Source organism: Patiria miniata, unplaced genomic scaffold, assembly GCF_015706575.1.
Source record: "Patiria miniata isolate m_02_andy unplaced genomic scaffold, ASM1570657v1 HiC_scaffold_7, whole genome shotgun sequence".
Lineage (NCBI taxonomy): Eukaryota > Metazoa > Echinodermata > Asteroidea > Valvatida > Asterinidae > Patiria > Patiria miniata.
The window spans coordinates 6,957,122-6,976,326 of record NW_024037074.1 but is presented as its reverse complement, the minus strand read 5'-3'; the positions used below and the strand labels follow the sequence as shown (position 1 = coordinate 6,976,326).

General features: G+C 40.3%; 1 protein-coding gene across 1 annotated transcript; it reads right to left on the bottom strand.

The window, feature by feature from the left end:
* Positions 1 to 8,158: 8,158 nt before the first annotated feature.
* LOC119744701 (somatostatin receptor type 4-like) lies at positions 8,159 to 16,415 on the bottom strand. Its single transcript, XM_038220772.1, has 3 exons — positions 16,042 to 16,415; positions 10,914 to 11,206; positions 8,159 to 10,286 (listed from the first exon to the last, which is right to left on the bottom strand). The coding sequence occupies exons 1-3, from the start codon at positions 16,247 to 16,249 to the stop codon at positions 9,564 to 9,566; spliced, it is 1,224 nt and encodes a 407-aa protein (XP_038076700.1). The 5' UTR covers positions 16,250 to 16,415; the 3' UTR covers positions 8,159 to 9,563.
* Between the last annotated feature and the right edge of the window lie 2,790 nt (positions 16,416 to 19,205).

Here is a 19,205-nt window from a genome sequence, read left to right as displayed (position 1 = left end):
TCGCTTTATACTCGCTGTGACTGTGAGAGATGTGTGTTGTCTTGGGTGATGCTGCGTCGATCGTCCAGGTCTCATCTTCGGTCCGTGATGACGTCACAGATCGGAGGTGGGGCTTGATGTTGCGTAGTTAGTAGCTGTGAAAGTGAAAAAGTGAAGGAGAAAAACTGAAGAGCCTTCGTCGTTCTTCCCCCCCCCAAAAAAAAAAACACCCCCAATTCCCACCGAAGGCCAATAAATTAGCGCATAATAAAATGGGTGCATTTACATCAAATTTGAATACCTTAGCTCCAAGATACATTGACAACCATACAGTTCTCATATAGGCCTATGGGGAGCAAAAAGGTCTCAGTATGAATAATTTTCTTGTTGAAACTAATTTATGACAGCGAGAATTGAGCGTGCCACTTACCTGTACAGGTTCATGGTCGATTACAAGTCGATCTGCTAGTAATTGCTATAGATCATTGTTAAATCTCTAGGCTTTTTTGCTATAGGATATATTGCCTCAATCCTGCAAAATCATCCAATTGCCTCATAAAAAAATAGCATATAGCCTCAATCCTGCAAATTCCTTCATTGTTTGTGTATATGGTCCGTGGAGGGGTGACCACTGCCTGAATCCTGCAAAATCCTGCGGCAGTGACTGTCAATATGTTGAGGCTTGACCAGTGACATCCTGGAGCAGTACGGAGGATTTCAAGCATAACCCTGGCCTATATTTATGCATGGCTGAGCGAACATAACACAAGGTCCGGCCCAAGACCTTGACAAAGTGCATCCTACGAAATCAGTAACCCACTTTTGTCATGTAACCTCAATCCTCCAAATTCCTCCACTTTGGCAAAGAGGATTTTGAAGGATTCAGGGCGGTCAGGGTTAATTGACAGGAAGCATTTAGAAAGGCTGGGCATCTTCCTCGTGTTCGGTCCGTAGGTTTATTTCCCGCCCCACCCCAGCCGACCTAGCTATATTTTAGGTCCTTCAAAATATTTTTTGTGTGGATAGCTTGTCGTTAAGCATGCTTACTAGCTTGTTGAAAGATCGACAATTCAAGATGCGGCTAGACTTCTAATAATTATCGTAAACACAAAAATGTCCGATGTTTAGCCCGAGTCCAACATTTATCAGGTTTAAAAATAAAATGAATGGGCCAACACTTTTCTATTCGCTTGCTTGTTTGTAATCTCTGTAGGCCCTATGCCTATACTCACTTTCCTTTTTCTTGCATCTCGTACAGTTGTGTACACATTGTCAAACGGTTCATAAAATTGAATTTAGTTCCGTCATTCTGCCCCGTTTTTTTAAACACAAAATCGTCTCCTTGAAATGTCGCCAGCGAAGCGTAGAACGAAATGAACAGAAAGTGCACTCTTCATCAAATATTGACGAACTATAGTTGAAATATTTACCTTGAACGGTCATAAAGTAATTATCTTGACCGATACACCTGACCCATCGCTCTGAAGCTTCGATGGAAATGCTTATTGTAGATAGGGTGTGACTGCATTGTGAGAACTACATGTATATGCAAACAACAGACTATGTGTATGCATCATTACATGACGAAGCGGGTTATTACTTCCGACACCTAAATTGTGCAAATATCACGGCTTATCTATATATATAGACAGTTTACAGTCACGGCAGGATTCTTTTTTAGATTTGATATTTCGCAGATCCTCTGACAACAAAATGAAAACGGATCACAACTTCTCATTTAGGAGAGAACCTTTTAAAATTAGCCTGAGTGTCACCCGTTGTCTATTAACAAACGTCTGATATAATTACGTGAGCAATGCACATTTTATGCGACCCAGCATGCCGGCCAATCTGAGTCGACTTTAGAAATTGTGACGTCATTTCGATCAGAAAGTTGGACTGAACTGTTGATTGGTCAATTTGGCTGCCATGTTTTTTGTAATATAATAACTGGTTACCGAAGCCCCGATAGAAGGCGCCCCGCTGAATGGTCAATGTTGTTGCGCGTAATAAATAATCACCGAATCTGCTCGCATGTCATATAGCCCTTGCTGTGCAAGAGGATATTCCATAGACAATTTCTACCTTGCACGATTTGAGATAGAGGGGGTACCCCCATGCAGTGTTCCTATACACTCTACACATCTTCCTCCCCCTCCCTCTGAGTTGACACCCCCGTGGAGAATTTTGAAGTAAAAACATACTAGACTGCACTGTTGAAATAATACGTTTCCTTTGCCTTTAGTGCCCCCTTGAAAAGAAATGCATCCCGGCGGCCCCCCCCCCCCCCAGGGGCGGATCCAGGAATTTTCGCAGGGGGGGGGGGTTTCATCGGCAAAAAAAATCTGAAATGTAGACAGGGTTTTTTTTCTCCGCACACTTGGCCTCCGAAAATCATGTCAGAGCAGGGGGGGGGTCCGCATTTTTTTCATGAATATCTATGTTTTGGGTTTTTTTTTGACAGAGCAGGGGGGTTGACCCCTCCCCCGGATCTGCGCCTCCCCTCCCCCCCCCCAAGTTTGACCCTAGTCGTTCCACTGGCTACCCACTAAACCTTATCTTCACATGTCATGTGAGCGACTAAAACAAGTACTAAAACGATACACGGCTGGTTTTATTGTTACGATCAATTTGAATTACTTGGCTATGCAAGGCGTGACAACATTGACTTGTAATATCGACTTGGGATACCGGAAAAAATGAAGACAATAAGACACTTTTTAATTAAAATGGAGTCGGAAAAAAACCCCACGAAAACGGTAGTTCATAAGACATCTGAAATTTCAAATCTTCGGGGATTCTTTATTGCCTACAACCTTCCTATAGTACGTCCCGCACAGCTGCAAATTTTCCTCTTAAATTGATCACGTGATAAACAAAGCAACAAAGCACTAACTCTCTTTGTGCAAGAATTAAAATTCTTAAATTATGTGGGCTTTTCTTCGCCAATTCATGTCGCTTTTAGATAGAAAGAGCTCACAAAAAGAGACGTACTACCGTCGGAATAACCATTAACCAATAGGGAAAACCAAAGTGCAAACAAATTAGATTATGGTGCGAGTCTGCAGGTATTAAGCCGTTCGAATATATCTTCGGATCGGACACAAATGGACAATAAATCCTATTTCAATGATGGTGTTTTGTGCTCCCTCTTAATTGCATTCTTTTCCTCTTCGCAAGATTCTTTGTAAGAAAGCAAGCACTTGATTTAATTAGTTTTGATTTAATTATTTTTTATTATCTTTGTACATGAAATAAATCGGTAAAACATTTCAAAAACAACTTAATCCATTCCAAATTAAATCCATACTAAATACAACGAAAATCAAAATGGAAGTTCCATTTAAAGGCCACAATAAATGGGTTATTCTTCAATGTATAACGCAGACCTTAAAGGCTTTTACACTGTTTACAGCATTTTTTTGGTTTGATCTTAAATATTTTCACTTTGTCATGAGCATATGTTCTAGTTAACCAATTACCGGACGCCATATAGACTTAGATTCAAGTTGGTTTATGTCCCGTTCTGTTCGTTAGTCACGCCCTCATTCCCTTCCAGGGTTCACTTGCACAAACGCGCGGGGACGGTCCATCTTTCCTCGACCCCAAGTTGTATTCGTTGACTTAATCGCTTAATAGACACAAATACACAGCGCCACGGCGCCGACGGACAAATATGCGACAGTCTAACGACTTGTCATCAAGTCTAGACGCCATGTGCACCGAATAATTGAGGAATATTACATTATTATTAAATATTACTATAGGTTTTCCCAGACAATTTTGGAAAATGTGCATTTGAATTTGCAAAACATAATTTCAATTTGGCGCTGATTTTGAGAACAACGTATATCCGGGTTTCAATTTCGCAATAACTAGCATTCGATTTAATTTTGCATCATTCAAATAAACGAATGTGCATAGCGTTTCTATTTAAAGCATTTCAGATACGTGATTAGGCTTTCGGTTTGACAAAATGAAAATGGGCAAATGAAATGTTCAAAAGATATAAATCTTACCAAAATAAAATCAATCAAAATAATCTTGTAAGCATATTATTGGGACGGTAAAGGGAAACATCACGTGTCACGTTACATGGGATACGGGGGAATTTGTTGTTGTTTCATTGTCTCAATTGTATTTTAATGTCTTTCTGTATTTTTTAAAGTTCTGTCTCATTTTATCAGTTCTATTGCTTGGTTATATGATGCGATTGTGGAAAATGCTGAGCAAAAAAATAACGATTGCATTCATTGGTTTGTATATAGGATTTATTACAATGGGTGGTATGTTTTGAAAGACTACACCACTTGGTTTAGCTCAATCATCATGAATATCCAAAGTCAATCATTCACTCAAACATTCCTCATATATTGCTTTTTTGAACACATAAATGAATTCCAAAGCTTGATCAGGCATACGTTAAATAACACTGCGCCGGAAATTGGCTGCACATTTAGCGAAACAGATTGATAATGATAAATTAAAAGGAATACAGGATTGCGGATGTGCCTTTGATTTCGCGCTAAAATGAAATGTCAATATACCAAATTCAGTGCATATTCGGGAAATCGTACGCTGAGTTTGTACGACTGAATGCACCTTCATGGAAATAGAATCATCATTTGTTAAATAGAAACAGAGATTTGGAAAGTTCATTCCATTTCGCAAGAAAACGAAAGCTTCTTTTACAGATTCTTGTACACATTTTCTGAAATTGTCCGGGAAAACCTATACTAATCCGACAGGTAAAAAAAAATAAATACATAAGATCAGTCTTAGTATGGTGCATACCTCATTATCGTTCCAGACGTGACATTCCAAATGGGCTTCTATATATTTTCATACATGTACGTAAAACAAGCTAAAGATTGAGGTTTATACAAGTTCTAAAACTAATTTATGCAAACATATGCAAAGCTTAGTGTGGTCAAACAGTGGCTTCCTCATTGGCAAATAGGTTACATATATTGCAGATCCTGGCTACATTGAAACCTGGCATATGTAGCAAAACACATGTAACTTAAATTGAAGAAATGGCACAATTTTAAACAAAGTCATTTATTGATCATCATGCAATAGGTAACGAGAATCTTTAAAACTGCATTTGTCATTGGCCGTATGCTGTGGTTGGGGTGCCTGCCCCCATCATACCATATGCACGAAGACGCCATTTTCGATCGTGTTCCTTTAATCTATTGTACAAATTGTAAACTGTTGAACATGTCGTGCCAGACTATTTTATGATTTCAGGCATGCCAAGCCTCACTTTCATTTTTTTTTTAATGTGATAGCTTTAAATATTATGCAATATATGTGTTAATCACGAATAATAATGTATTCATCAGACGAGGCTGATGTTTGTTAGTAACGAACTTTTATTCATTGCTTTCATTTTTTTTACTCTCAAGTTCCTGACTGACTGTCCACTGACTGGCTCACTGGCTCACTCCCCTTAGTGTCTCGTCTTTGACCGTTTGTTGGCTTGTGCCGACAGCCGGGCAGTTTTATTGTAAAGGATTACCTAATAGTTGGCTAAATCCAGCTAATTGTACACACCAGATGCACTGAGAGACTTATTGTGAGTGTATGCTCTGCAACCAGCTATACTGCCCTTACCTTAGCAATTGTCTTGTTTGCTCTCAGATCTTCCTTTCTGCTACCCTGGATTACCCCGAAGACATTAACCTGACTTGCTCGGTGAAAAAGCGATTACAATGATCAAATTTCACCCAATGAATCTGCTTGTTAGTGGAACTATATGAAATATGAAACGGGTGTTCTCCCAGCGCGGGTGTCATTTCACGTCAAGGTCGACTTGTGAATTATTCATCGATCTGTTGTGGTCATCAGAACAATCAATTGGCTACTTTTGATATCACGCATTGGGCGTATTCCCCTGCATTAAACAATTCCATTATAGTTGACCTCTGTGACACTTTTAGAAAAAGGTTCATCCTTTTAACCAAATTGATGACCTTGGTAACCTAGAAAAGTATCGGAATGCCCCCTACAAGACGGTGCAGATGTTTCTTAACTTGATAACCAGTGACTTAATTCAATCGCATCAAAAGCTCACGAAATGTGCTGTCGAGTGCCAAAGTCATCCACAAAATTATAGCTTTGGGATTCGCAACACGAAGGACATTTCCACCCCTCCCCGACCATTTCTGTGTTTTTCCTTGTCTATACTTTGTTTCAATTGGGCCAATAATTTTCGCGTAGCTGAATAATAGTGTGCGGGTTAAAGGGAATGTACATCATTGGTTTTTGATGTAATTTTCAGAAATGAACTATTTGAGGGGTTAGTATATATAGATCAAATATTGTTACACTGACATTTTTGAAGTTTTGTGTTCGAAAAGGTTGGAAAAACTAAGAAAAACAAAAATGTTTAAGTAGTCTGGTTCCCTGACTCCACAAAAGATAAAGTGGATCAATTTATAAATGATGGAAAATTGTAAGGCACGGGAACCAGTCTAGCTGGCCTGCACCCGTTCATGAAACATGTAACCAATAGCAAAGAAAATTTGGACTGAAAAAATGGAAATTTGGAGCAGTAGTTGAAAAATAGTTAGGTTTTTCCAACACTGGTCGGCCGACCACCGTTGGAAATATACACAAAAATACAATTTTCTTGAAAATGACTTCACAACCTGAGGTGCCATAATTTTACAAAATGCTTGAGACTGTCATTTACCAACATCCTAGTAAGGTATTTCGTAAAAACTTGGTAGTTTTATTTTTCGATGTTTGCAAATGTTGTACATTCCCTTTAACTGACTGTTATGCTGTTATGCGCGACAACTGTCACGATTTCTTTAAGGGCCCAATGAAATGGATTTTTTTTATTGCAGTCCTTGAAAATGCACCTCGGTATCCCATTATACCTTATTTTCCATTTTCATTTTGCTGTTTTCAAGGGTATTTTGGTTGCTTTTGGTTTTAATGCTAATGCAAATTTCCATATTCATGAGCAAAAGTGTGTTGTCATATACCAGGCAGACACCTCAATGTTCAGTGTTGCAATGGGTTTGTGCACAAAATGTTGCCAGAATTGTTGATTCTTTGCTGTTGTAAACTTTCTTTTCTTTAGTGATTCGTTGTTGTGTCAGTTCATGGCAGTAAGCCAATTAGCAAACTTTTTTCACAAAAGTTTTCGATGTGCAATTTTTTGTTTGACAATTTCAACAGAAAACACCTTTTATAAATAGTGTCTTTTTCGTGCATTTAAGAGGATCAGAAAGTAGCACAAATTAAGTTCCTAAGAAATATTCACTACATGAACCCGTGCACATTCCACGCACGGACGACGATTTTTTACAAAGAGCGCTGAATTATTTTTCGCATTATGCAATAGTTTTTCTCTGCGGAAGATGACAGCGAAACCTCTTTATTTCCGACCCCCCCCCCCCCTTGACTCAAGACATGTTTCTCGTATCTGTCCTTGTCAAAAGTTTTTTCAACTCATTTTTTCTGGAAGTTACAAAAAGTACAGCGAAATTTTACAGAAAAATATAGACGTGTTGTTGTTCAATGCTCATAAATATGCACCGTTCGTTTATTACCTCAGTCCCCAAAACACAGTGTACTTTTCAAAAACCAAATAACTGAAAGCTGAACGACTAAATGTAATCCTTAGAGGTGTCCTACATTATGATATTTGGACAAAATGAAATCATTTTAACACAATATTCCTTTACTTACTATTTATTTTATATTGGGAAACATTCCATATATGGACATCACCAATTTTACGGCAATGACCTATCAGCCATCAGAAAGTGATCACGTGTCCAAAACAGTCAAATTTAGCAGGGAAAATATCGAAGCTTTTACTGAGGAAACATACAATGTTTTCAGACCAGTCTCAAAGGGTTTGTGCACAGGGTGTCAATTGTCGCCAGGTATGGAATTCTTTCCTTATATTGTACCAATAGTGAAGTATACCAGGTAGAACGGTGGTATTGAAGAGATTAATGTAGGTATATGGTGAGTATAGGCGTAGCCAGCGGGGGGGGGGGGGGGGGGGGGGGGGGGGGTAAGGGGGGTATTTACTAAAACACCCCCCCCCCCCAATATTTTGTAGAGACTGCCCTTTTCCATTCAAATGCCATTTTTTCACCAGCGCTCACCCCCCCCACCAGTATTTTGTAAGGAGTGCCCTTTTTTAACAAGTGCCGTTTTTATGAACAAGTGACCTTTTTTTAAAACGAAGTCGTGCCTTTTTCTTGTGCAGCTCGTTAGCCATTAATGATAAGGCAAAGGCAAAGACGACAATTGACAAAAGTGGTGTGAGGCTTGCAGTTTGAACGCGAGGACTGCTTTTAAGTGACAATTAAAATACATATGTAACAATTTAAAAATGTAAAACATAAATGACAAAATACGTGCTCCGGTTCTTCACGAAGAACATTAATGTGCAAGTTGAATGCATGGCTAAGCATTAGTGGGAGGTACTCATTGCGGATAGTACAGTTCTTTGCACAACTTAACCTAACCTTTATATCAAAGAAAATGCAGCGATCATAAATTTCAACTGCACCTTGCACACTCTGTGACATTTTCTCAAATTTCAGAAATAGCAAATGAAAACTGTATATACCCCTATGTACAGGATGTCGCATTTGTCAAACCCCGTTGAACCCATAAAGACCATGTTTTTACAGAGCTTCGTGTTTAACAGCTCGAAAAAAGATGCTCAAAAGACGGGCTTGTTCAGTTAATATATTGCGCTGTTCCAATTACCAAGGTCTATTGATAGGGATGTTGTTGCCATCGCAACGTAAGTACAGAGTGTCAAACTGCGCTGTTATGCATCCACAATCATGCTATTGACCTTTTTTTTCTTTTCTTTTAAATGGATCCGTTTTGGAGGCTACATGTACCTCCTCTAGCTACCTCAAATTTAGTGGCATCAGTTGACGAAAAATATGGAAACAGTTAATGCAATCTATGAATTTAAACCTAATTCGGTTTCTATATGCATTATATTCTGGCCAGTTTACACCTTATTCGTGCATACTCTTATAAAAAAAAAAAAAAATTTCAGCCATTGATTCTTGTTAAATTAGGAGCATTTTTTTTAAATCAGGTTCGACCCTCTTACCATTTTGTACACGAGAACAAAGCCATGTCCCCATGATACAAATTTGAGTGTGGGTGGTTTCACCTGTGTTTTCATCGTGTGTCGAAACATTTCATGACGAGTCGTGTAAACTGTACTCGTTTGGTTATAGCGATCGAGTGCGTTCGTTATTGGTCAAAATAATAACATGAAGATTAACAGAACATCGTGCAGCACTTGAAAATTATGTAACATTTGTTTTTATTCACCTTATTTTCATTTCCACTGTAGTTTTTTTTCACATGAGACCTGTTTTTTTTTAATTAACTGATTCTCAATTATGATTAAGTTGAACCTACTGAGCTCAATGAGAGGAACACAACCTGCTCACCTGTCTTTAACCTACATAGGCTAACTTTTTCAGAGCTGTTATGATTTGGGTTGCTTACGAAACAAAATAGTATGTGGTCACACTATTTAAATACGCAGTGGTATGGGTAGGCGTACTGATCGAAAGTTAAATGTTTGTGGCGAGCTCTTGACCAGCGAGATAGTCTGCTTTCGTATCGTGCATCCTTATGTCACCTGTTTGGGACGCCTTGTCAACTGAAAGGAGACTATCTGCTGGAATGACTGCCACTCTGATCTGGGTTGGCATTGGGGGTCGGTCGGCTTTAATCCTTTCAGCGACGCTGCTGCAAGTTTCAGACTCTTTCCCGCTTCTCACCTTATCATTTGCGCCCGAGCAACAGCGCGCCACCAACGCCTCGCAGCAGAAAGTCTCCCAGCATGTTTTGCGAAAACTTGCGTTGGTAAACGAGTACACCATGGGGTTCATGCAGCTATTCACGTAGGGTAGCAGCAGGCCGACATTTTTGATCTGCGGGGAAAGCAAGCCCGGCGCGAAAGGCGCGAGTAAATTATAAGAGACGAAGAGGATGTAGCACGCAACATACACCACGAACACCGTCAGAAGCGTCTTGGCGGTCTTCCAGTGAGAGTTGCGGTAGGGAGAACGGCCCATCTGAGAACTGACGAACTTGTTGTTTCTCCACACGTGTAGGACTATGATGACGTACAGCGTTGCCGTAACAACCACAGGGAGGTAGAACAAGACACCGTTGAGGTAGATTGGCTTGAAGGTGACGAACCAATCACCGTAGGAGCTGAGAACGAGTTTGCAGGCGAAGGACAGCTTCCCTGGGTACGTCTGGGCCCCGCCACCTCCGCGGGAAATGCTCTGAAGTGAAAAGACAAAGGTACGTTTATTGAGAAAGTTCATCTTTTAATTAAGGTAAAGGATTTTGTGGAACTGTAATTATTTTAGCGAAGTGGTCTTAGCTCTGTTGTTATTTTAGGTTTAAAGTATTAATGTTTTAAACGCGTCATTTACCGGGTGAGTAAAAACAAACGCATCCCAATTTTTGACCAATTTTGAATGAAGTTTTGCCTGTAGCCCTTTCAAAAGTTAGGATATGAAAGCCCAGTCATTAAGCTTTCTTTTAGTACAAGAATCATTCAAACCACTCATGTACTTTTTTAAGTTACGGAATTTTAAACACAAACACTGTTTTAAAGTTCTGTCCACGGATCACAAAAAAGTAGGTGTTCTTTCATACCCTTAAAGTAAGTGTTCTTTCTTATCCTAGAAAGCGCTACATGCAAAATGTCATTCAAAAACTGGTCCTGCACTTGGGATGCATTTTATTTTACACACACTCTACTGGCAATTCGTATTTGCCCGAAAACAGAAAAAAAATAACATTCACACTTATAGTAGAGCTCGCTTCAAACAAAATACTTGAGGATTGTTGCTTATAAATGTGTGCGAATGTACATAAGTTAACTTTCCTAAACTGCGAATTACCCGAAACATAAAAGCAAATGGCGCAGACACGACCAGGGTCAGCAGCCACAGTCCGCACACCACGATCCTCGTTCTCTTGACGGTGAATCTGATCTTGAAGGCCACAGGGTGGCGCACTGCGTAGTAACGGTCCACTGCGATGGCCGTCATGGTCAACACGGTGTTGTTGAAGCCCACGAATCGAAAGAACCGATGGAGGGCGCACTGCCAATCGTGAGCCCACAAAACGGACCACGTGACTGGGAAAAACTCCGTGATGTGGAAAATGACCACGACGAGAGCCAATATATCCCCTGAGAAAACAAAGAAACAAGACAATGCAAGCTTAGTGAACCTCTTCACAGAGCTCACCAAATATTTTCATGTATGTAGCCTACAAAATGGACGGGGTTTATTGGTGTTACCAGGCCCGGATTGCCCAATAGGCACAGTGGGCACTGTGCCTAGGGCCTACAAAAAAATCGGGGCCTACGAAAAATTTTGGGTCTACGAAAATACCACAGTGTGCCATAAAACAAATAAATAGACCGACCCACACACACAAGTGTGTATTTTCTTGCAATCGGGGACCCCCTATTGTCCCTCTTTTGTTTGGTCTTTTTAAGAAGATCTCCCATAATGTTTGTACACGATCGCCAAAGTAAGGACCCCACTTTTGAGAAGCGATTGACGCCCTTGTTGCCAGCTGGCTTAGAGCTAGGACATATACCACTCAGGGTGACCGTTTTAGCCGATTTTCGGTTAACTTTGACAGAATTTTTGTTAAAAAAACGAGTTTGACAGAAAATTTGACAGAATGGATTTTTTGGGCAGATTTCTGGCAGAATTCTGCAAAATGGTTATTTGACAGAAAAACAGCAAATTTGAACACAAAATTGTACATTTGTTTAAGAAAGCTTCAATCCTTTCAAACAAACCCTTGCATTAAGGGACAGGTTGGCTGGTCTAGGTGCTGAGGTTCACTGGGTAACGGACTTCGTCGTGGCCGGATCCGTGTTTTGCCGGAAAGTTACGCGATAATTTCACAACATCTTTATGAGACTATAGATTGTTTTAATTTGAACCTTAATTATGGCAAAAGTACCAATCTGCATGTGATTTTCAGTGTTTATTTTGAGTAATTCTGGGGAACTTGGCAGATTTTTGATAAATCTGACAGATTTTTGATGTGCATTTAGCAGAATTTGGCTCTTACGGTCACCCTGATACCATTTTATCCTGGCTTGATTTTGTACATTAATAGCATCAACATTGATTTGGTGCCGGTGACTAGGGCGGAGTAAAGTAGGGCCTACGGAACACAGGTGCCTAGGGCCTACGAAACGCTTAATCCGGGCCTGGGTGTTACGTGGTTATCCCATTTGAAACTTTTGGGCCAACCTGTCACTTAAGCAAGTCTTATTCATCAGTGACAGTGACTGAGTCAGTCAGGTACTAAGATGACTATAGGGTTCCAGACCAGTAAATAAACTTCCATTGACCCCAATGATAAATGCTCCCACTTCAGAAATTCGGGGAAATACTCACAACTCTCCAAGGTGTTCGAGACACACATCAAATTAAAGCTTATTTCATCATCTTTCATTTTCTTTTCAATTTACGGGGGGTCAACTGATGACTTTTAGGAGAAATTTCCATCCGAAGATGATCACCCTTAAATAGTCCTGAAGCCCATCGCCATTTTGAAAAACGATGCCTACACTCCATTGCAAAATAGAGCGCTTTTAGGGCCCCAATCTCATTCAATTGAATGGAACTACAAGCTCACAGTCCTGTGCACGGCTTCCACCCATATTTTTTACAAACCCTCCAGTTCATGGCCCACAGTATGCTCAAATACTGAAGATTTTGAGGGCATGCAAATCGTAATTTGGCCGGCGTAGGCAATTTCGGACCGATTTACTGGTCTGCAACCATATATAGGCCCCTCACAGACCAGCAAAGGTTATATTATGGGGGAATAGTAAATGACATATTCACTGACTAGTCTTGCTTCATGTCTACTTTAAATGATGAGGTAGCCAATAGACTTTTTCCAAGATATTTCATCCATTCACAATACCTAATCTCAAGCAATCTAAGTTTCCCATAAGACTTGACAGTGTTTTTTTAAAGTGAACAAATTAAAAGGGAAGTAGACAAAATCTATGAAAAAAACAGCATAAAAATGAGGCACAACTTACAAAGTTTACGCAGGTGAAGAGTTTTGTACTCCAGACATGAAACAAACATAGTGAGAACAAGTTTCGCAATCTTCGTAAATTGCCAGCAAAATATGACAGAATACAACACTATACAAAAAAGCAAAACATGAACAAACATAACATGACCCAGTAACGTGTTTTTCTATTTTAGACAAGGACAAAAGTCAAATTAAGTTTCGCAATTTTCACAGTTCCCAGCAAAGTTTGATGGTGTTCTTTGTTAGTTTTGTTCAGTCTGACCTTGGTTGTGTAAGGCGTCCAAAACGGAGACTTGTTTATCAAATTAACGGGTTGTGTTGACAATGTGCACAAAATGTTGCCACAAATGAATCAGAACAAAATTTACTTTTCCTTTGCTGAAAAGGTGACTCTGAAATTTTATACGAAAACATGCGTCTTTGTGTTCACAGCTATTTTTTTCTCGATGTGATTTCCGAGAACTCCGCCGTTCCTTTGTATTTTAGTTGAACGACAAACAGATCATTGAGTAACGTGTCTGTTATTAAATTGTCACCGAGACGATTGTTGTTGGTTCACGCAGATAACATAGTTGTGTCGCGAATTCATCGTCTAATTTTCCTTCCGTGGTTCTTGCCATCACTGAGAAAATGACGATTTCGTTGGAATTCAGTAATTTGGTTTAATTTGAAGGAAAAAAGTTCAACCTGCACTTGTCTTCATTTGATTGCCCTAGGAGGGCACTTTACCCAGCTGGCAAGTGCTCGTCGTGAACAAAATTAGACATGTCTCGATTGTATTGTCCTGGAAAAATGCGCGAGTATTATTGTATTACGTGCAACGTGTGCTAGTGATTGAGAGCAACCAATACAGAGCCGGAGTTTGTTGATCTTTCTTGAAGAGCAATAGTTAAAGACACTTGATTTATCAAACCCGTGTGTCCAATGGTGGCGCTAGAAGAAAAGATAAAAGTCCGGAGGAAAGTATCTTGTGAAGAAACTATCTTTGGCCGTACTGCAATTGTTGTCGTCCAAGGGTATTGGACTATCACTAGAATTGATTGTTGTTAGGTACACTATAGTTAAGTAGATTAACCCTAAAAGGGCCGGGCGGAATTCGCCCCCGCCCCCCTCGACTTTTTCCGCGATAGCCTTGAAAAAAATTTTTTCGCGACCCGAGCTGTTGTGACTCTTTAGCCTTGAGCCTTGCGCATCTTTCGATACCAAAAATATAAAAAATTGGACCAAAAAATATATAAATTTTCCGGCGCTACGCGTCGTGAAAACTGAATTTTCCTATATTCGTCGTGTACACAGAGCAGAATTACCATTAGTACATATGAATAATTAATTAGCCATAATTCAAAAACCCTTGGATCTATAGTCGTGAAATTTCTTGGGTATGTTCATGAATAGTTGTTCTATGCATGTACCATGTTTCAAAATTTTTGTCACTCGATGGCCGAGATCTTAGGGGGGGGGGGGGCGGAATTCCCCCGGCTGAGAGATGGTCAAAATAACCCGGCCCTTTAAGGGTTAAAGCATGACGCAAGTCACTTCTTTCAAGATGTATTATTTAGCCACAGTTTCTTCTTGTCCCGTCCCCCTTTCATAATGAAACGAACTTCAAACATTTGCAAATGCACAAGAGAAGAAGATTTTTCTACTTCACTATTGCTCTCAGAATGAGTAAGCTATAGGAAAAAAGTATTAATCGTGGGCGCCATGATTTTTTTTCTGGAGGGGGGCAAAGCACTAATCAAAATCGTTGAAAAAGTCACCGGCTGCGGAACTACTCAAAAAAGCCGGGGGAGGGGTGGGGGGGGGAAAGAGGGGTCATGATTTCACGCCTGGAGGCGTTGTTCATAAACGTTTAAATGCGTACACAAAAACTCGTTTTAGGCTCCTTTTGGTAGTTTCTACTGCTAAATATACATTAAATTAACAGCGGCATATTTACTTCCAATCTTTCCTATTCCTTTTCTTTTTTCTTTTTCTCCCCCCCCCCCCTTTGATTTTTTAATGTGAACTTTTCCGGGGGGCTAGCGCTCCCCCCCCCCCCCCCCCCCCCCCCCCCCCCCCCCCCCCCCCCCCCCCCCACTTAGCGAGCCCCAACGCTTTACTTCGCTTTTTCGACTTTTGCAGTGTACAATTATGTATTTTTTCCATGATTTTAATCTTACTTTAATTGTTCTCAGGTGTCTGAATATGCAAATCGTTTGATGACAGTTTTTACTTAAGTATTTCCGCGATACCCACTGTTCAACTTTTAATTTAATGTGTAAAGATTTAAACTAAATAATTATAATTAATATATAAAATAAATGGTCCATGATTGTTTTTATGTTAATCAAACTATCGCCCCGACTTACAAATACTGAGCGTTTTATCAAACTGTTAGCCCTCTCGGAGCCGGTTATTTTTCTTGGGGGAACTTGCAACCGGGAGGGAGCGGAATCTTTCTGATCTCACAAAGACACTCTTTTCTAAATTTATTATGCTAAGAGAAACTTCCGTGCTCAACACATGTGCAAGGTTTTAGCTCAATCGGACAAAATTGTTTTGTAATTATGGCCATAAATATCCTTTGCCTACGTCCATTTTGTGAGCGCGGTGTTCTATACCCGGTCAATGAAGGGGGAAACCTTCGGTAAACCACGTCGAAAATTTGACATTGTGCGGGAACGAAAACCTGATTTTCGTGAAAGCTGTGTCTGAAAGTCCGTCTAAAAATTCATAAAGGTTTGGCACGGAAAAATAAAAAAATAAAATCACATGGTACATTAATTTTATTGGATTAAATTCTCGATGGGGAAATGTCGAGAGTTGTGTTACAAAGTTTACCTTTTCCGAACAAAATAACTTACAAGAATGTGGCTGCTTATCTGCAACTGATATGATTTACTCTGGAAAAAACTAAAACGCGTGCTTAGCGTAATGAAGTCTGTTGTAATAATTCACACTTACCTGCAGCCAAACTGAGTATATAGATTGCAGCGTTGGACTTTCTATACTTGGGCTTGCTGTAAACCATCCAGACCATGAAGTTACCGGTGAAGCCTAGCAGGCAAACCACGGTCAGGAGGGGTACCTCGTAGCCTGGTTTGTACCCGTCACTTCCAGCTTGGCCCGGTGGAACCTCAGACTCCGAGTCGTAGTCCGAGGAGTTCTCCATGGATAGCGGGTCTTGTGAACTAACAGATCAAGAAAACTGCGGATTCTTTCGGAGCTTCTGGCAACTGTCGGTCGGGCTTCCGTCCGTGTCTTTTTGTATGAAACTCGAAAGATCAGATGCGACGTTTCTGAGACATCTTTACTCAGCTTCTTGTTTGTACATGTATTTACTTGTCCCTCACGTGACTGGCTTGAAGTGGATAATTCTCGTCGCTGATTCGTCAAGGAATATCAATGATTAAGTCGCGATTGTTTGTTTGTTTTCAAGTACTGTATTTTGTTGCAAAACGTCTCAAAGGAAACATCAAAAAAGACATTTCTGAACAGAAAGTACAGTCCTGATGCTGAGAATGCGTCGCTCGTTTTAAGCAAATCAAGGTAAAAGCTGAGTCATCAGGATCGGAGAAAAAAAAGGTTTTCCCAGTTTGCTGTACAGGTTGTTCAGCTGATTTCAAGGCATGTATAAACTTTGAAAGTTATTCTCAAAATTAATTGAGTCTTGAAAAAAAAATTGAATAGATAATCCAACTGAACGTTTGTTTCCCAAAGGACTCCGAGAAAATATTCTGCTTGAAGCAGAAGTTTGTAAACGAAGTTATTTCGTTTGAATCCCCCTTGCATCCATTCACACAATGATTACAAGATTGTTTATCAAATCATTTCGATGTACTGCGAATTTGTGCGAAAAGCAATCCTTTTATATATTTTTCCATCAAGTTTTTTTTAGCACATCGTATTTTTCCCCCGAGTATTGAATATTAAGCTAATTTAAACCTTCGGGTTGACAGTGGCTTTTTATCCAATTTTGCTGATTTGAATTTCGTAGTAAAGGTGGATCGTTTTCATTAATTTTCCAGACGGGGGGGGGATTATTTAATTCTTCAATCGTCTTCTTGATGAAGAACTTTTGCCATTTTACTAATCCTTTGGGATTAAAAGACGCCCGTGGTCTTTCGTGAATAACTGATTAATCCCATTGAAATGAAAACTCATTGGCGGTCGTACCGATGAGTTATTTTCATTTTAGCTTGAAGTATTTCTGGGGTTCATTTGTCCTTTCTATCGAAAAACGCACACAAACTAAAAGTCACTGACCGGTGTTGCACTATTCGTGTAAATAAAAAAAAAAAATAATTAACTAAATGGCAAATTTCTTCTTTTATTTCATTTCATGCTGTACCCTTGTTTCAAAACTTGAGTTTCATGGCTTCAACTTATAGATAATTCAAGTTTCACCAAAATGCAGTTCGATAATCATTCACATCAATAATAAACTCTCCATGTTCTGAAAAAGTTTCCTTTTTTGAAATGATAAAACCCAACTTTTCAAATAAACAGGCTGACTTTTCCAGGTGTTTTGGATGCATACTCCATAAAAATCAGCATGCAAGGGATTTCATTATCAGTCGCGTTCGATTGTCTTTTTTTTTAAAACTAAACATGTACTAGCTTTCGGTTTTACCAGCTAAAAATAGTTGAAGCGATCAGGTTGGTTTCAGAGGGAAATGTTTCTGTGACGTCTGTAGTTTTAATCCCGCTTTGTTTCGATATCACTATCCTGTCACCTTTAGTGCTGCTTTTACAGTGCTTGCCATGTTCTACATATATATACCGACATTGTGATTAAATTTAACACATGATTTAGGCTGAAAAAGAGCTATTTCTGTGTAAATGTTCGTTGCGTCTGTGGCAATATTATATCTGTTCACAGGCGCATTTGCGACTTACACAAAATGTGTAACTCTGGACAAAGTGTACCGTAAAGAAAAATGCATTTTATAGAAAAATTCAGTTCCAAGAGTCTAAGATTCTGAGCCAGAAATTGAAAGATGACTTTTCCTCTCCTGAACACGGTTATATTTACATTACTTGCGTCCTAATGGTTTCTCTGCCAATCAAGCGGTCAGCGTTTATCAAAGAAGTTGTTTGATGAAATTAAAGGTTTAAGTTAATATCTTGTTGAGATGTCTCTATCTGATCAGGAAGAAGCTGATGGGCACTCATGTAGTTCTCGATCTCTATGTGCGTGGTACAAATTTTCATATTGTCACAGACTGTGCATGCTTTCTCTGCAGGATACTGTTTTTGCTCGATTCAGAGGGCCAGTCTGTTGTTATTTGACTGACTGACTGACTGACTGACTGACTCCCCGAGTGAGTGAGTCACTTGAGTACGGCCGAAAACATAGCCTTTCTGGTCTAGCTTTGCTCGACCAGGCAATCACAGTCTTGCTAATTTTGTCCATCACGCTAGTCAAGAAAAACTGAACGAGCGTGTCTGCGATGCGTACGTTGCCCTGTTGCTGAGGTTTTGCATCTCAATCTCATCCACCTGGTCCGCCTCTCGTTTCCCATGGCAACAACGCGCCAGACGCACGATGCAAAACGCCTCCTGGAAGGCCTTACGAAGGCTGGGCAGATTGAGGGCGCTGTTCACTAGGGGGTTCAGAGAGCATCGGATCACTGACATGGCGGCTGCAGTGAGGTGTATGTCGAGGAGGAACTCCCAAGCTTTGGAGGGGTAGGAACCAGACAGGATCAACAAGAAGATGGTGCTGGCGGGCCGCATGATGTTGAGAACGATATGAGCGCCGGTCGTGAGAAGCAGCAGGAAAACCACCCGATTAACCCGCCACCGGTGAGTCACGGATGCGGCAGACGATTTCTGAAAGAGTCGCCTGGCCAGCCAAAGATACAGACAGGTAACAAGCAATAGCGCGATCACTTCAAAGATGACAACAAAGACAAGAAAGACCCGTTCACTACCCACGATCACAACCCGAGCAAGCCCCACTGATGATGCTGCCATCCAAATCCCCGCTGATACCACGAAGACTTGAGATGTACCGGCTCTGATCTTATACGCCAGCGGCCAGCGGACGGCCAGGAATCTCCTGAAGGCTGCAGCTGTCAGGAAACAGGGAGAAGCTAAGATGGCTGTCAAGACTAGACAAGGAG

Coding starts and splice junctions, on each gene's coding strand:
- LOC119744701 (XM_038220772.1), bottom strand. CDS start 16,249: ATGGAGAACTCCTCGGACTACGACTCGGAGTCTGAGGTTCCACCGGGC. Junction 11,207..16,041: donor TATACTCAGTTTGGCTGCAG/GTAAGTGTGAAT, acceptor TTGTTTTCTCAG/GGGATATATTGGCTCTCGTC. Junction 10,287..10,913: donor CATTTGCTTTTATGTTTCGG/GTAATTCGCAGT, acceptor TTTTCACTTCAG/AGCATTTCCCGCGGAGGTGG.